Source organism: Herpailurus yagouaroundi, unplaced genomic scaffold (genome assembly GCF_014898765.1).
Source record: "Herpailurus yagouaroundi ecotype Mexico unplaced genomic scaffold, PumYag 67702, whole genome shotgun sequence".
Lineage (NCBI taxonomy): Eukaryota > Metazoa > Chordata > Mammalia > Carnivora > Felidae > Herpailurus > Herpailurus yagouaroundi.
In genome coordinates, this window is record NW_024420501.1 from 290,352 (window position 1) to 309,063 (window position 18,712).

General features: G+C 41.6%; 1 protein-coding gene across 5 annotated transcripts in view; it reads left to right on the top strand.

Annotated features, from left to right (window-relative positions):
• Positions 1-18,712, top strand: part of SLC9A6 (solute carrier family 9 member A6) — a 63,473-nt gene that overhangs the window by 20,361 nt on the left and 24,400 nt on the right. For all 5 annotated transcript variants that reach the window (XM_040468605.1, XM_040468604.1, XM_040468601.1 and 2 more), the window contains 8 exons: positions 1,394-1,471; positions 1,744-1,820; positions 2,121-2,233; positions 5,217-5,322; positions 10,023-10,164; positions 12,055-12,160; positions 12,436-12,524; positions 15,253-15,366. In XM_040468605.1, the coding sequence (XP_040324539.1) occupies positions 1,394-1,471; positions 1,744-1,820; positions 2,121-2,233; positions 5,217-5,322; positions 10,023-10,164; positions 12,055-12,160; positions 12,436-12,524; positions 15,253-15,366 (825 nt within the window). The remainder of the gene's footprint in view (positions 1-1,393; positions 1,472-1,743; positions 1,821-2,120; positions 2,234-5,216; positions 5,323-10,022; positions 10,165-12,054; positions 12,161-12,435; positions 12,525-15,252; positions 15,367-18,712) is intronic.

The following is an 18,712-nucleotide window of genomic DNA, read 5'->3' on the forward strand; positions in this document are numbered from 1 at the left end:
GAGGTCTCTTTTATTTAAAGCAAAGATATGTTCATGGTTTTTTTTTCCCATTTTAAAGATTTTTTAAATGTTTATTCTTGAGACAGAGACAGACAGAATGTGAGCAGGGGAGGGACAGAGAGAGACACACACACAGAATCCAAAGCAGGCTCCAGGCTCCGAGCTGTCAGCACAGAGCCTGACGCGGGGCTTGAACTCACCAGCCGTGAGACCATGACCTGAGCCAAAGTTGGACACAACACACTGAGCTACCCAGGCGCCCCCCCCCCTCGTTTTTAAGATCTTTAATGTCATAGTATTTTTTTTAACATTTTTTATTTTTTTAAAATTTACATCCAGATTAGCATATAGTGCAACAATGATTTCAGGAGTAGATTCCTTAGTGCCCCTTACCCATTTACCCCATCCCCCCTCCCACAACCCCTCCAGCGACCCTCTGTTTGTTCTCCATATTTATGAGCCTCTTCTGTTGTGTCCCCCTCCCTGTTTTTATATTATTTTTGTTTCCCTTCCCTTCTGTTCATCTGTTTTGTCTCTTAAAGTCTTCATATGAGTGAAGTCATGTGATTTTTGTCTTTCTCTGACTAATTTCACTTAGCATAATACCCTCCAGTTCCATCCACGTCGTTGCAAAGGGCAAGATTTCCTTATTTTTGATTGCCGAGTAATACTCCATTGTATAAATATATATACCACATCTTCTGTATCCATTCATCCATCGATGGACATTTGGGTTCTTTCCATACTTTGGCTACTGTTGATAGTGCTGCCATAAACAATGGGGTGCATGTGTCCCTTCAAAACAGCACACCTGTATCCCGTGGATGAATGCCTAGTCGTGCAACTGCTGGGTTGTAGGATAGTTCTATTTTTAGTTTTGTGAGGAACCTCCATCCTGTGTTCCAGAGTGGCTGCACCAGCTTGCATTCCCATGTCATAGTATTTTTTAATGTTTATTTATTCTTGAGCGAGAGAGCGACAGAGCATGAGTGGGGGAGGGGCAGAGAGAGAGAGGAAGACACAGAATCTGAAGCAGGCTCCAGGCTCTCCAGGCACAGAGCCCGACGTGGGACTCAAACCCACGAACTGTGAGATCCTGATGTGAGCTGAAGTCGGAAGCTTAACCTACTGAGCCACCCAGGTGCCCCTAATGCGTGTATTGTAACACGCTTTCCACAGATAGGACTTAACAGATTGCTCCGACACTGTCTCCTTGTCGTTTGGTTGAGAAATAGAACAACAGCTATCCTATATGAAATATTTTGCAGTTACCACAGTAATATTCTTGCCTTTCACCAGTTTAAAATTAAATCTTTTTTCTTTTTGATAATTTGATAATGTAATACGAGGTCTCCTAAGGGAATTCATCTAAAAGAACTCTTTATTTTAACAGGTTACCTTTGATCCAGAAGTATTTTTCAACATATTGCTTCCTCCTATCATATTTTATGCAGGATATAGTCTGAAAAGAGTAAGTGCTTTTGTATTTCATATACTTTAAACGACCTTAACCTCCATGGGCTTTTTCATCTTTGTCACTTCAGAAATAGGCAGTTCTTTCCAGATTTCCCTCCCTTCTCTCCCTGCTGAAATTTATGCCTGCACAAAAATTCTTTCTCTTACTTATTTCCTTTAATGAATAATGCATTTAATATTAGCAAAGCAGACTAGAATAGAAAGCCTTTTCTTTTTCAAATAATTGGTAAGTATTCTAACGCACTATAACTTTTTTTTTTTTATCAGAGACATTTCTTTCGAAACCTTGGGTCTATCCTAGCATATGCTTTTCTTGGAACAGCAATTTCTTGTTTTGTAATTGGGTAAGTACTTGAAGGTTAAAACATTTTTTATCCTTCAAATTATACTTTTTAAATAATGCATATTCAATTTTTGCGGTATTGTTCCTGAGTGTGTCTAAGGACCTTTTTCAGTAAAATGTATTCACATAGATATCAAGTTGTTCGAATTTCCCTTAAGGCCAAGGTATTACCATATTTAAATGACATGAGTTAAATTTGCGATTAGTCACCGAGTACTACAGTAGACCCATCTTCTTAGGATATTCTAACTTCTGTAACAGTTACTGTTTTCTCTAAAGTAGAAATGTGTTTATTGACCAGGTCAATAATGTATGGCTGTGTCACACTGATGAAAGTGACCGGACAGCTTGCGGGAGATTTTTACTTTACAGACTGTCTGCTGTTTGGTGCCATTGTATCAGCAACTGACCCAGGTATGTGTCCACGAGAGGGGAGCTTAAGTTCTTAAGTACTTATGGTACCATGTTTTGGCAGCAAAACGGTGTGTGTGTGATCCTTCCTTTAGGTGTAGAATTCATAAATTCCCATAGTATTATACTTTCCAACTGTGGAGGAAAAAACAAAATGTATGGGCCCTTTTGGCTTAAACATACATTTTGTTTTTATTTTATTTTATTACTTTTGCTCATTAGTGGTCCACAGTTTGATGCTATTTAGATGAGGGCTCTAAGGCCTTTGCTTCAGAAATTCAGGTTGGTTCTATCTTTAGTAATTGGGTATTTGGTGACTATGAACTAGATTAGTTAAAATGGGTAATAATAGTATATTCTTTCAAGCTTCTGGAAACCATTTCCTTAAAAATCTAATGTTTATATTCAACTATCTGCATTTAAGAGTAAGAAAACCAGTTTTTAAATGATTGTTAGAAGGCAGTTGTGTGGGGTACCTGGGTAGTTTAGTCAGTTGAGGGCCCTACTCTTGATTTCAGCTCAGCTCATGATCCTAGAGTCATGGGATTGAGCCCTACATTGGGCTCCATGCTGACCATGGAGCCTGCTCAAGATTCTCTCTCTCTCTCTCTCTCTCTCTCTCTCTCTCTTTCTCTCTCTTTCTCCCTCTCCCTCCCTCCCTCCCTCCCTCTGCCCCTCTCTCCCACTTGCACACTTGCTCTATCTCTCTAAAATAAAAAAATAAAAATATTTATAAATATGTATTAAAAAAAGAAGGCAGTTGTGCCTCTATAAGCGTGATTTGGCATCATTGGTGGGCCTTACTGTACATTAAAGGATTGGTTTTACAGCTATTAAATAGTTTTGATATGAGCACAGCTGGAGAATGAATGTAGTTCTATAGAGTTAGTTTGTAGCTTTTGTGATACAGTACTGGTGAGCCTCACAGCTACATTCACATTAGGAATCTAGAGAATATGCACACTGGGGGCACCTGGGTGTCTCAGTCGGTTAAGCGTCCGACTTTGGCTCAGGTCATGATCTTACGGTTTGTGAGTTCGAGCTTGGCGTCGGGCTCTGTGCTGACGGTTCAGAGCCTGGAGCCTGCAACGGATTCTGTGTTTCCCTCTCCCCCCATCCCCCGCTCACACTCTGTCTCTCAAAAATAAATATTAAAAATTTAGAGAATATGCAGGCTGAAGACGTAGCAATGGGAATGTAGACTGCAGTTTTTGAACTCAGGATGCAGGGTTTCTTTTACTAGGCTTTAGAACCTTGGCAGAGGTTTGTTCTGTTTTACTTTTTGCCCTTGTTCATTTACTGATCTACTTTAATTGTCATCCAGTACAATTCAAGGTATGATCTTAAGGTTAACTCTGAATTCCTGTGTTAACTGATAACACAGGGAATTATATTACAGGAAGTAGGAAAATATGTTCTCTATATGAGATGATTTTATAAAGCTCAGAGGGCATTTTAGAGAGGCGTTTGTGTAGTTTAACATTTTTTTTTTAATTTTTTTTTTCAACGTTTATTTATTTTTGGGACAGAGAGAGACAGAGCATGAACGGGGGAGGGGCAGAGAGAGAGGGAGACACAGAATCGGAAACAGGCTCCAGGCTCCGAGCCGTCAGCCCAGAGCCTGACGCGGGGCTCGAACTCCCGGACCGCGAGATCGTGACCTGGCTGGAGTCGGACGCTCAACCGACTGCGCCACCCAGGCGCCCCTAACATTTTTAAAACTGAAAATCAAATTGCTCCCTTAAAGACAATGAAGGCTGCCACCTTACTGTTTAGAGCTGCACGCATTATCAGTGTGAAAATAGGATGGTTTTTGCAAGGAGCCAGTGGTCTCTCTTTTCTGGGTCCTTTTGCTTGGAAGCAAGGTCCTCGACTGCAATGTCTGTGAGAAATCTGAGTCAAGTGGACTAGCTCCGTTACTTCAGTCTTCCGGTTTTGTTTTGGTTACAAAATATTGCCGGAGTGGCTCTAGCGAAACTGTTTTGCTTATATTAAGTTGGACAGTTACATCTCTTCTGAGTTATATAGGCATTTGCCCCTATAATAATTCTGTTATTTTATAATTGTATACTTGTTAGAAGGGTGAGCTGTAAATCCTCTTCTCAAAATTCTTCAGCACTGCTTTTGCCCTCCTCCCCTTGGTAAGCTTTTATCTCCATATATTCCAGATGAAATGCTTTGCAGTAGAAACTACATCTTTTAAAATGGAAGTTTCCTGTTTTGTTGGTTGGCATTTGAAAGAGCTATCCCATCTCTGGTTATAATATTCTTTCATGTGTGCTCGGGTTTGTCCAGGGAGTGAGCTGTATGTGACTCAGCAATCAAAGTTATAATGCAACTTCAGTCTCATCTGATTTTCTAAGAATTCTCATAGAATTGTTGCCTAGAAGAAGGATTTTTTTTATCTTCTCAAGCTGTAATCGTCTGATCATTGGCGTCTTATTAAATATAGAAGCTATAACTCTGGTCATAAATTTTATCTCAACCAATACCAAACTTGTGCCTTTCACTTCCTACTGTCTTGGCTAACCCAGTGTGCTTGAAATTTGCAAGCCAAATAGAAATGAGTTGTAAGTCTCCAAAGAAAAAAAGGAAATTTGCAGGAAGAGATGCTTTTCATAATACCCTTCTTCATCAAAGATTAATGATTTCCTGGTCTGTAAGAAATTTTGTATATATTCTTTATGGAAAAGAAATATACAAGACAAGAATATTAGCATTTGCATGACACATGTAGGTCAACTCAGTCCTCCAAGCTAATTTCAGCTCTTTGTAAGATAAAGGAGATGTTGCAGGTACACAATTAGGGAAGAGAGAAGTATCGACATGAACTTACCTAATCTTTAATATGATAAGAGAATGTTTATGGGGATTGGATCCTAAGAGGTAGAGATGAATTTCTAAGTAACCATCATAATCACGTGTGGAGACGACTATGTCATATTTGTAATATCTGAATATTCCTCTGACCCTTTCTACTTGCTAGTGACTGTCCTTGCCATATTCCACGAGCTTCAAGTGGATGTTGAACTCTACGCACTTCTTTTTGGGGAGAGTGTCCTCAATGACGCCGTTGCCATAGTGCTGTCTTCGTAAGTGTTCTTTTTTCTTACTATATTCTGTATATTCAATGTCAGGGTACTAGGAACCACAAGTTACTTATTGAATAAAGTGCATTATGAATGCAGACATTTGAAACAATGAGGCTTTTGTTTCCTCTTAAAGAAATACATACTTACAGACAACATGGAAAACTCCAGGAAGAAAAAGGAAGAAAAAATGATATGTCCTCCTCACACCTAAAGACAGTTACTATAAAGATTCAGGGTACATTGCCTTTTATTTTTGTTTTGTATCCATGCTATTTTTACACAGTTGTGATTATGGCGTGTATATAATTTTTTACTCTTTTTTTTAACATTATAATATGAATGTTTCTCTTTAAATTAAATTTTGGAACAGATAATATATTTACGTGGTTCAAAAATCAAAACCATATAGAGAGGTGACATAGAAAAGTCACATTTTTACTCCTGTTCTCCTCCACCTGTCCCCCCAGCCCCTGATATGTAACCTTTTTTATTAATTTCTTGTGCGTCTTCCTGTGTCTTATACAAATGCAAATACACAGATGAATAAATATTTTTATTTGCCTCTTAGTTCTTATTTTAAAAGCAGGATAAATATGTTCTATACCTAGCTTTCTCTCATGCAACTATATCCTGGAGATCTTTCCAAATCAATACAGAGGGTTTACTCATTCTATGTACTATACTATGAACTGTATTATAGTTTATTTAATCAGTCTCCTATTGCTGGAAACTTAAGAGTTTTCAGTCCTTTGCTATCCCAAGCAATGCTGCAGTGATTAACCTTGAACTCACCTGTTTTATACGGACAGAGGTATATTAGTGGGATAATTTTCCAGAAGTGAGATTAGCATGTTAAATGGTAAATACATTTGTAATTTTTTTAAAATTTTTTTTTAACGTTATTTATTTTTGAGAGACAGAGCATGAGTGGGGAAGGGGCAGAGAGAGGAGGAGACACAGAATCCGAAGCAGGCTCCAGGCTCTGAGCTGTCAGCACAGAGCTCGACACGGGGCTTGAACTCACAAACTGCGAGATTATGACCTGAGCCAAAGTCAGACGCTCAACTGACTGAGCCACCCAGGCGCCCCTATACATTTGTATTTTTGTTAGACATTGCTAAATCGCCCGTCAAAGAGATTATGCCATTTTGTACTTTAACCATTGAATTATGGGAGTGCGTGTTTCCTCATAGCTTCACCAACAGAATATTTGTCAAACTTTTGTATTTTTGCCAATTTGATGATTGAGCAATCTCTCGTTGTAGTTCAAGTTGTATTTCTCTTCTTTAACATAAGCATTGCAGAAACATTTGTTAATTTTCAGAAGTGCCAAATAATACACTTTTTAAGGACAGTTATTGAAATGAGCAATATTTTAATCTACTTATAGAAATTACTATGCATGTTATTAGAAGTGTTTGCAGGTGAATGAGTGTAAACCTCTGAGGAATTCAATCCTGCCAATCCACTCCTACTAAGCAAATACCTAGCCCTGTAAACAGTTGCCTTTACTCCAAACCATCTAGTGGGTGGAGGCCAGGGATGCTGCTCAGTATCCTTCAATACACGGGACAGCATTCACCACCCAGCAGATAATTCTCTGGCCCCAAATATCAATAGTGCCGGGACTGAGAAACCCTGGTGTTCTAACCAAGATCACTTTTACATTGTTAACATTGAAATTAGTATCACCTACTCTTTTGTATTCTATCTTTTGTCATTATTTATGATAATAAAATTAATACGTTTGTAACAAAAATTTCAAAGTATTTGACTTAGAATGGAGAAAATTCCTGAAATTTCAGCTCTCAGAAATAACCACTGTTAGTTTTCATCCAGACTTTTCCTTTAGAATAATAAAATGCATATAAATATGTTAATAATTTTTTAAAAAAGCATAGCACTAAACATATTCTTCTATAACTTGCTTTTCTCATTTGGACATTTTACTACATTAATAACTTCTATTATCCTATTGTATGTATACACCACAAATTTACCTCTCCTATCCCCTATTAATGTGTGGTGTTTTCTGATACGTTATTGTGAATGGCACTGCAGTGAACATATTTATGTGTAAATTTCTATGAATCATTATGGATATTTCTGTAGGATATTTTTTAGAAGTAGAATTTCTAGGGGCGCCTGGGTGGCTCAGTCGGTTAAGTATCTGACTCTTGGTTTTGGCTCGGGTCATGATCTTGCGGTTTGTGAGTTCAAGCCCCTCATCAGGCTCTGTGCTGATGGTGTGGAGCCTGCTTGGGATTCTATCTGCTCCTTCCCCACTCAGGATAAATAAACTTTAAAAATTTTTTTAAAAAAGAAGTAGAATTTCTAGGCCAATGGATATGACCAGTAAAACATTGAGAGAGGTGGTCCTATTTCCCTCTAAAAACAGATCTACTTTGAAAGTTGCACAACATGTAAAAGGAGCCACAGGTATAGTAATGTAGTGTCCAGGAATGTAGCACAAGAAAATAGTCCAAAATTTGTAAAAAGTGTAAATATGCTCTTTCACATTTTTGTTTAGAGTAGCAAAAATATTAGAAGCAACTTTTAAATATCTAACAGTGGGGAAATGGTTAAACAAATTGTTACATCCATCTGGACCATTTTTGAAGTCTTAAAAACCATGGTTAGAGAGACTAATAGTTTATGTCATTGTCGGATGAAGAAGCAGAATTAAAAACCATATATTCCCTATAATTACAACTAAACATGAAATAGCACACATGTAACAAGTAGAGGGGAAAGAAATAGAGAAGGCAAATAAGACAGCTCTGTCAGGGCAGTAGAACGAAGGAATGATTTTTCCCCCTCAATTGTACATTGTATTACTTTTAGGATTAACAAAAGTATTTATAGGGGCGCCTGGGTGGTTCAGTCGGTTGAGCATCCCACTTGGGCTCAGGTCATGATCTCACGGTTCATGGGTTCGAGCCCTGCATCGGGCTCCGTGCTGACAGCTCAGAGCCTAGAGCCTGTTTCGGATTCTGTGTCTCCCTCTCTCTCTGCCCCTCCCCTGCTCACACTCTGTCTCTCTCTGTGTGTCTCTCTCAAAAATGAATAAACATTTTAAAACATTTTAAAGTATAAAAATATGGCTGCCTCAAGATAAAGTAATATTTGTGGAAGAGATGAGCTAGGATATCAATCCAGAGGCCAGTGTTTGACAAGAAAAAATAAGCCTCTCGTGTGTTCTCAGCCCACCATGCTTTCATGTGTTCCTGTATATTTTAGTGATTAAAGAACAAAATCATGACTAGTGTGAGTCTTGAGTTTACATGAACGAATCCAGGGAAAGCAGTCTTAGGAGGCATGGCGTAGATATTTTTTTTTTGTTCCAGCCAGCATTTTGAAAGCTGTCACCAGGGAGAAAGAAGATTGTAGCAGCAAGATTCTTTTCTCCAGCCAGCTGCTACATTTTCCTGTTCTTGTGTGGTCAAATCTCATTTATGGTGGTGAGGCCCTTTATGTATGGGCAAGATAGCATGACATTAGAAGCCATTTGTTATTTATTAAAATAATAATTTTTTAACCTAACTGGGGAGGCATGAGAAGAACTTGGTATACATGGTGTAGCAAGCCCACTTTTCAGCCTTGAACCTTAAAACACACACACACACACACACACACACACACACACACACACACACACTGCAGTAACCACAGGGAGAATTCATTATATATTCCTAGGAATGTGTTTTTTCTCCTTCGTCTCTTTGACATGACTTATATGATATCTTTGAGTCTAGACTTTTTATAAAAACCCTCGGACCTCAATTAACTGAGATGAGAACTGATTTAGTAATGGTAGGTACTCTCGCCAGACACCTGCTGGCAACAGTGATTTTCTCCGCCATTTCTGTTGGGCGACTGTTCTAAAAAGAAGCATTTTTAGACCAGGTTTGGACTGTAGGTTCAAGATGGAGAGCGTCTCCTGTAATTGTCTGTCTTAGCTTCTTGCAGAATGACTTTTCTTTCAGAAGTTTGAGGTGAAGATCCAGCTGGGCAAGCTAAAAGTACGGTCAAGTGGATTCAAATTCCTTGGATGGACTTTCAGGCCCATTTGCCTGTAAAAGTCCATTTCAGTGAGTGAATGGATGTTAGGCATAGGGCCCATTCTGGTATTCTAAAAGTCGACAGGGAAAACAAAATGTGACCTGGTTGAGTACTGAACAGTATTGAGCAGTATTCTTTATATTCTTATCCCTCTGCTGGAAATAAGTGGAATTTTTCATTAGTTTCTTCACATTAGTGTGTCAGGGCTTGTAGGCACTGAGTGCTAGTAAGTCTTAAACAGAGTCCTGAAAGAATAGTGCTGCACAGAATGTTGTCACTGGAGGAAAAGCCTTGGTGCAACTTCATATAGAGGACCGTAAAACATTCTGTCCCCTGAAAATGTCATTTACATAAAAGCGGAGTTTTCTTGCTAGTTGCATCCACCACAGGGCATTTTGGTAACCTTTTGTCCTTGTTTTGGCAATTCGAATAGAAAGTTTTTGTCCTCTCCCCCACACCCCCCACCCTGACCCCAATTTCATCTTTCAAGCTCTGCTACACCAGATGATGTATGTATGTATGTATGTATTTATTTATTTATTTATTTATTTATTTATTTATTTTTATTTTTATTTTTTTTTACATTGTTTTTAAAGTAAAACCTGCTTCTGGAAGTAAAAACAGTCACTCTTTTGTAGCTCAATAGTGGCATACCAGCCAGCCGGAGACAACAGCCACACCTTTGATGTCACAGCCATGTTCAAGTCCATTGGGATTTTCCTTGGGATCTTCAGTGGATCTTTCGCAATGGGTGCCGCTACTGGCGTGGTGACAGCTTTAATATCCTTTTATTAATTTTCCTTGTTAACCTAACAAAGTGGTTGAATACTGTATTCCACGGTCTCTCCTAATTCCATAATTGTCACTGTGTTATAATTATTAACCTTATAACCAAGTACTTGGCTTGAAAACGTTAGGCAGTCATCTTTTCCGATAGATAAATAAAGGAATTTCATCGTTTTGCATTCAGCTCCATGCCCTCAAACTTTCACTAAAAAAGTCTAACTAGAGACAGTGACCCCTCCAAGATTGTAGACTAAATTGATATAAGGTAAATATATTTCACAGAGCCTCGGAGTATTCTGCACTACTCTTCATTTGCTCTTTGTTGAATAGGACGAATAGAAATGTGCGACCACGATGCCTATTGAACAAAAGAGGCTTCCTGGGTTTGGACAGATGGGAGTTCATCTCAGCTCTTAACCGATTTTAACCTTCTGTTCCAGAGTCTTTGGCATTGCCACCAGTCTGCTACTGGAAATGTTGGGCAAGCCACTCTTATGTTCATTCAAAAAACACTTCCTGATTGCCTCCTGCATGCCAGATGCTACGCTCTGGGCGTCAAAGATGGACAAGACAAACGTGGCCTCTGCCTTCCTGGTGCTTCCTGTATAGGAGCACCGACATTTCGCCTGTGGACCTTTAGTGTAGGAAGGTGGCAGGTGGGGACAGCAGGGAAGATGAGTGGGACTAGATGACCTCTAAAGAGCTTCCAGTTCGAGAACTGTAAGATATTTTTATATAAAACAAATACTCTTTGGGGCACCTGGCTGACTCCGTCAGTAGAGCGTGTGACTCTTGATCTCAGGGTTGTGAGTTCAAGCCCCACATTGGGTGTAGAGGCTACTTAAAAGTAAAATCTTTTAAAAAAATTTTTAAATCTTTATTTATTTTTGAGAGAGAGACAGAGTGTGAGCAGGGGAGAAGCAGAGAGAGAGGGAGACACAGAATCCGAAGTGGGCTCCAGGTCCCGAGCTGTCAGCACAGAGCCCGACGCGGGGCTCAAACTCACGAACCGTGAGATCGTGACCTGAACCGCAGTCGGACGCTCAATCAACTGAGCCACCCAGGAGCCCCAAAAATAAAATCTTAAAAAAAAAAAAAACTTTTTTCAAGGATCTGTAAGTTTGCTCTACTTCAGCTTTGCACTGGAAGGGACTGGTCTTATGGCTTTTTACAGGTGAACTGAGGCACAAAGAGACAGTAAGATGTTCTGAAGGAGGAGCCAGGACAGATCGTATCACTGCCCCATTAACAATCTCCTTGAGGGTAAGGAGTATATCTTGTTAGGAATCTTTTTGTTGTGGTACACAGTTGTTGAAGCGAATGTAGACTCCAGTCTGAGATTTGTCACAGGCCTACACAGGCCCTTCTCCCCTTGACTAACAAAATACTTTTGAGATTAGTGTACGTGGGTGACGTGCCTCAGTTGCTTCATCATGGACTACTCTGCATCACAGAGGTGCTAGGGGATCAAATGAACATGAAATCTCATGGAAATGCCATGTACTGAGTGATGAATGTAAATCGCTATAATTACGGAAGCTGTCTTGCTTCGGGTTGCAGATTTATAATCAGAGCTGGCATGTTGTGTGTCTGCTCTGTCACTCCCGTCTCTGCCTGTCCTTTATGATGTGGTTTCCGGCAAGGCATGCGATACCCATAAAACGATCGGATTGACAAAACTGCGGCTTCCTCATGGAAGCAAAGACTGCTGACTCCTCAGTATGACGCTCATTTTAAGAGTTCCTTCGCTTTGGTGCCTCCTTATTCTGTGACTTTTGTGTTAGACCGGAGAACCCTTCTTGCGTGGTTGCCTTGCTTCGACTTTTTTTTTTCTAGTCGCACTTCTGTATCACGAGATCTTGTTATCAACCTTGACGGTCTTACGTGACAAAGTTCACCAAATTACGGGAGTTCCATTTGTTGGAGACAGGCTTGTTCTTCTTGATGTCCTGGAGTACTTTCCTCTTGGCTGAAGCGTGGGGTTTCACAGGTAGGGTCCTTGCCCCTTTTCATTGTAAACGTTCACAGGGAGTGACTTTAGCAGTCATTTTTTTTTTTTTCTACCTATGGGCAGAGCTTCTAGTATTGGAACAAACTCGTTAGGGTTGGGATTTACGCAGTTACTTCATGGCATAAAAAGAAAAGATTTTTAACGGAAGTGGTTCCTCTTAACAAAGTAAGTGACAACTGGAAATTCCACCACTGAGCATATGATCTTGTGTGAATTCTCCTTTGATGTGAACTTGGAACTTGTTGTCTTTATAGGTGTGGTTGCAGTGTTGTTCTGCGGCATCACACAGGCCCATTACACGTACAATAATCTGTCCACAGAGTCTCAGCATAGAACTAAACAGGTAAGACAAACTTTAGTTTGTGAATAAACTTTTCCTCCTTGCAGCAAAGCAGAAGTCTTTTTTTTTTTTTTTTTTTTTTAAGAAAAATCATCTTTTGTTTGTTCCAAACAGTGCCTATTCATTTCAGCTTCTCTCACTTTGACTCTGGAAATCGATGGGGGTTGAAGGGTGGCAGCTCTTAGGGTAGAGATAGTTCAGCACAAAAGCGAGGGGCCATTAGTATCGTGGCTCCAGCGATCAGTTAGCTTCCTTTCCTTGTTTTCCTAAGAGGAACGTTTTGGAAGTTCGTTCAGGTCTGACTAGAAGTACCTCCGGGTGATAGAAATAAGGTTCATTTCTGATCCGACTGGGTCTGCTGCCGGGTGCCCCAGAGAAGAGAAGATCGACTTCCTTTCAGGCACTTCACAGCCGCTGTGTTTCCAGGAACGTCAGCTACACCAGTGCTTGGGTTTCCCATGGTACTGAATGATCAGTTGTGCAGGGTACCTGAAGGGAGTTCTAAAGGAAATAGACGTAGGGTTTTCTAGTCTTACGAAGCGTATGGAACGAGTGGATGAACAATACGTAATGTCTGGAATAGAAACATGCCCGATTATGGTTATATCGAGAAATCCAAGCTTTCCGTTTTCCCAAATGATTAGAACACAGTGAGATTACCCGGGAAAGGACTCCTCTGATAAAGCAGGAGCAAATGCCCTAATTCTTTTTTTCTTTCTTCTGGAGCCAGAAATGTAGCATATGAACCTGTGCTTTTTTCTAACTCCTCGAGAGATTAGACTTTTCTTCCCCAAGCATATACACTGGGGCTACAAATCCCTTTTACAAATTCATTCACTTCATTAAGTGTAGAGAAGAAAATCAGCTGGGGTATTTGGCATTTTTTCTAGACAATGAGGTGGGGAATTCAGAAGCAACAAGGCAGGAGTTTCCAGTCTTATTGGTGATATGAAGCTTGTATAGCAGTAAAAAAAAATCCCAGATTAATAGAACTTCTAGATTCTATGTTTCAGATGATATGTCCTACAAGAGGTCAGAGAAGTGGAGAGAGGGTTTGAGGCCTGAAGAGGCGGGAAAACTATCAGAGAAGTGGGTAACGTTAGCGAATGGAAGCAGCGAAGTGTGGCCCCGGGGGTTGGCAGTCAATGACCAGACCTGCCTGTAAGGTCTGTGAGCTGAGGATGATGTTTACATTTCTCCAGTGGTTGGAAACAGATCGAAAGAAGAAGAAGATTTTGTGACACATGACAATGATATGAAATCCAGATTTCGGTGTCCACTAGTAGTTTTCTGGGCACACTGACACACCCTTTTTTTTTTTTTTTAACATGTAGTCCGTGGCTGCTTTTGTGCTTCATTGGCAGAATTGAGTGACTGTGACAGGGACCGTGTGGCCTGCAAAGCCTCAAATATTTACTTTCTCTTTGGTCCTTCCCAGGAAAAGTTTGCCAACCCTTGGTGTCGTGGATTAAAACAGAGATTCTGTGTTGTTCCAAATCCTGGTTCCAGTACTTGCTGGCTGTGTGACGGGGGCAAGTTACATCACTTCTCTGTGCTTCAGTTTTATTATCTTCAAAATGAGGATAATCATAATACCTAGCTCACGGAGTTGTGAGATTAAAACAAGATAATGCTTGTAAAAGTCGCAAGCATAGTACCAGGCGCATGATAAAAACTGTCTTAGCTATTAAACTAAAAAAGTTTAGCTTGATAATTAAGCAAATGAGTAACTAATAATAATAGTATATTAAGTCATTTAAAGTAAATTAAATATATACTTACTTATTTCCATTTTTAATTCCCATTTTTCAAGAATGAGGCAACTCCGGTTTAGAAAGGTTAACTTGCCCGGAGCTACACAGCCAGCTAGTGGGAAAAGCAGGATTCGAGCCAAGGCATTTTGACCCCCGGGCCCATGTTGTTACTTAACCACTACCCTGTTTAGTGGGCCAGAGGGCTCACGTTCAAGAGCAGTGGTAGATAACTCTGCTGGACCGAGGGATGTGGATTACAGAGGGCCTGGAATTCATTCGGTCGGCAAATCTTGAATCCCTATCGTGTCAGTAACACTTGACAGGCAGTGGTGTGAAGTGGTGGGGGTGGGCAGGCAGCAGGGGAGGGGACAGAGCATGTGGCTATAACGCGTAAGCCCCTGGTCCCTAAATGAGGGCTAAGACCCACGTCAAAAGTGAAATCACACGAGGAGGTGATACAAGACTTGTCATGAAGTGTTCAATGCCAAGAGAAGAGCATTTGAACTAGATGTTCCAGCCGAAAGGAGGGAAGGGTCTTCGAACTGCCATGCTGAGAGAGACCCCCTGGGTGAGGGTGCAGGATGGGGGCGTCAGGGACACAGTCAGGGGCCCTTTGCAGCAGTAGGGGCGGGCGGTGATGAAAGCCAGAAAGACAGACTAAGGCAGTGGCAGGGATGGCAAGGAACATGCCCAGAGAACACTTCACAAGGTTTGGAGAAGGAAGAGGAGAATGACTGAACATGGCGATTGGGCAAAGGAAGCCAACGGAGGGACGTGCAGAGGCGACATTCCTGGCTTTCTCCGTGGGACCAGAAATGTCCTGTCTACGTTTGTTCCCCTCTGAAGCACATATTTTGGGGATGTACGTGGGCTTTACCTAGGGGAAGGGCCTGCTTCATTATCTTAGTGATAGTCGTGTTTGCAAATGATGTAACTTAATGCACTTACTGGACTAACCTTTTAAAATTTCGTTTCAGTTGTTTGAGCTTCTCAATTTCTTGGCAGAGAATTTCATCTTCTCCTACATGGGACTGACACTGTTCACCTTCCAGAACCATGTCTTTAACCCGACATTTGTAGTAGGTGCATTTGTATCCTTTGTTATGTGTTCTATTTTGAAAACTTGTTTTCACTTGAGGCTTGCGCTTGTTTTCTGGAGGGGTGGTTGATAAGAATACATTTAAATATATGAAATTTTCCTCTGAGCAAAACGAATAAGGATTTCGACTCTTGTTCCTATTCTGTATTCCATTCTCTCTTCGTTGTTGTTGAGTGCACAGATAATACAGGTCAAAATGACAGAAGGAAGTCCCCGCCCATCCCGCCAGTCCCCCAGAATACAACTGTCCTCTGTCATTGAAGGGGAGAGAGAAAGAGTGGGTCCTGGGGAAGAGTTTGCGCTCTGCTCCCTAAGGCAGTGGTCGCAGGAGGGTGAAAGGCCGACGGAGGCTGCTTTCTTCTGTCTTAGTCTCTGTCCCTGTCTTTAAACAGCAGTCGGAATGGAAAAGCTGAGTCCATGAAAGCGAGTGCCAGCCTCAGGAGAAAGCAGGTGAAAATGGAATCTAACACATGTGGAGAGGGGTTGGCCTCCAGAGGGAGGAGGCACAGCTCCACTGTTGTCCCAGGAGAGGACAGGGCGTGTAAAGATGGCTGCCGTACACAAGTAAGATGGCATTCCTGTCTGCTGGCTTCTATTTTTATCTGTGGAGTAGGAGGCGGGAGCACCTGCTGAGAAGGAGGTAGGAGCAGGTGGCCTATCCGTTTTCTGTTGTAGAACAAATTAGCCTAAAATTTAGCAGCTTAAAACAACAAATATGTATTACCTCACACAGTTTCTGAGGGTCAGGAATCCGGGAGCAGCCTAGCTGGGTTCTGGCACAAAGATCTCTTGCGAGGTTACTGTCTCGCTCTGGGCTGGAACTGCACTCTCTCAGGACTTGACCGAGGGTGGGGGATCCTCCCCAGGCTCACTCATATGGCTGTTATGTGGCCTAAGTTTTTCTCCAGGGACTTCTCCATGGGACAGCTTACAACATAGCTTCCCCCAGAGGGAGAGCGTCAGGATGGAAGCCAGAGTGTCTTTTATAACCTAATCTAGGAAGTGACCATCATCCCTTCCACCTATTGGTCACACAGATGGACGCTGATACAGTGTGAGCAGGGACTACACAGAGGGGCGAGTACTAGGAGGCAGGGATCATTGGGAGCCATCTTGGAGGCTGTCTTCCACAGGTAATAGGAGTTTGGAGGAGATTTGGAAATAGTTGTAGAGAGTGGGGGAGCGAGTGAGCAAGTGAATTGACCAAAGAAATGCTGTGGGATTGCTGAGCGGTATTAAGGACCCATTTGGGTTTGAGGAAGAGGTAACTGACAGTGGAATCAGTCTGCCCTGTTGTACTATTGTGTCCAGGAGTACTTGGCTGGCAGCATGAAGAAGACTGAGATGGGTCCTTGCAGGTTTGGGGTCTAGTCCAGTGACTACAGTGAAATCCCAGAGAGGGGCAGATGAATCCAGGGTATAGGGAAGAGTGTTATTTTTTAATTTCTTTTTCTTAAGCTTATTTTTTTTTTTTTTTATTTTGAGAGAGAAAGAGAGCGTGAGTGGGGGAGAGGGAGAGAGAGAATCCCAAGCAGGCTCCGTGCTGTCAGCATGTAGCCCGACTCAGGGCTCCATCTCACAAACTGTGAGATCATGACCTGTGCCGGAATCAAGAGTCGAGACACTTAACCAGCTGAGCCACCCGGGCGCCCCGGGAAGAGTGTTAATAAGATGTGGCTGAGAATGGAAGCAAAGAGGAGAGAGGGCTGGACTGGTTGTTTGAGGGAAGAGTTGAGAACTCTTTGCGTGGGAGGTCCCAGGGAGGTGGGGGAACCATCCGAGTGGGATAGATAAACAAACATGGAAGCAGAGAGTGTGGTTGGGGGTGAGATGTTTGCATTAGTGGTTTCCAAAAGAAATAGTTTTAAAAACTTCAGAATGAAGTTTCTGCCAAAGAGATTAGCAGAGGGGCGCCTGGGTGGCTCAATCGGTTAAGCGTCCGACTTCGGCTCAGGTCATGATCTCACGGTCCGTGAGTTCGAGCCCTGCGTCGGGCTCTGTGCTGACAGCTCAGAGCCTGGAGCCCGCTTCAGGTTCTGTGTCTCCCTCTCTCTCTGCCCCTCCCCCGTTCATGCTCTGTCTCTCTCTGTCTCAAAAATAAATAAACATTAGAAAAAAATTTAAAAAAACAGATTAGCAGAAATATTTTTTAAATTAAGACTTTAAGCAGCATGTCTGTGAAAGTGAGGTCTTACTGAAATGCCATTCTGGAGTGTTTTCGTTTTCTGGGAACGAACTTCAGGCAAAAAAAGAGAAAACCCTATAAATAAGAGAAGAACCCTAGCTGGAAGACTCCCATGAGACCAGTATAACTTCCTATCCTGCCAGTCTTTGAGAATTTTTTGAGCAGTCAAGTGGCTTGATCCAGAAGTATATCTCCAGAAACGAGGCTAAATATTCTCCATAGGTTTCTGAGTCTGTTAGGAATTCCGGTTCCTCGGTACAAACGCCTACCATGAACATTGACTTTTACCGGGAGAGAGTTGTCCTCTTGCTGGCTATGTTAGTTCGGATGTAGGTTTGGTTTTATGTGACAGTGACCCAAATTAACCCAGGTTGAAGCAAGGTAGAGGTTTCTTTCTTTCTCATGTAAAAGTGTGAACTGGTGTGGCAGCTCTACCTCACAAAGTCATCAGGGACCCGTTCAGCCTCCTTGCAACCATCCTTGGGGAATGCCCTTTCTCTTAGGGGCCAAGGTGGCTCAGCCCTGTGTCTGCCGATTCTTTTTAAGGACGTGACCCAGGATAGGTACACATCATTTCCACTTTAACATCCATTGGGTTACACTTACCTACAAGAGAGGCTGGGAATTACATTCTTTATCTAGGTGCCCGTGTACACAGATGAAAATTGGAGGCGGAAGTGAGGAGTGTCTCCTCCTAGAGAGGAAGGGAAAGATAGATATTGGGGATAAAACTAGCAGTCACTGCCATGTTGGCCCACATGTTATTTTGTGTTTTCTTTTTTCAAGGAATCACTATTTTTTATTTTTTAAGTTTATTTATTTTTGAGAGAGAGAGAGACAGACAGACAGACACTGCACAAGTGGGGGAGAGGCAGATAGGGAGAGAGAGAATCCCAATCAGGCTCAAACCCATGAAACCATGAGCTCATGACCTGAGCCAAAACCAGGAGTCAGATGCTTAACTGACTGAGCCACCCAGGCACCCCACGGAATCGCTATTTTTAATGGTCTTTGTACTCTAGTTTTAGATTTACAGAAAAATTGTGAGCATAATACAGAAAGCTCTCATATACCCCATGCCCAGGTTCCCCTGTTATTAACATCTCACATTAGCATGGTGCACTTGTCACAGTTCGTGAACCAATATTGACAC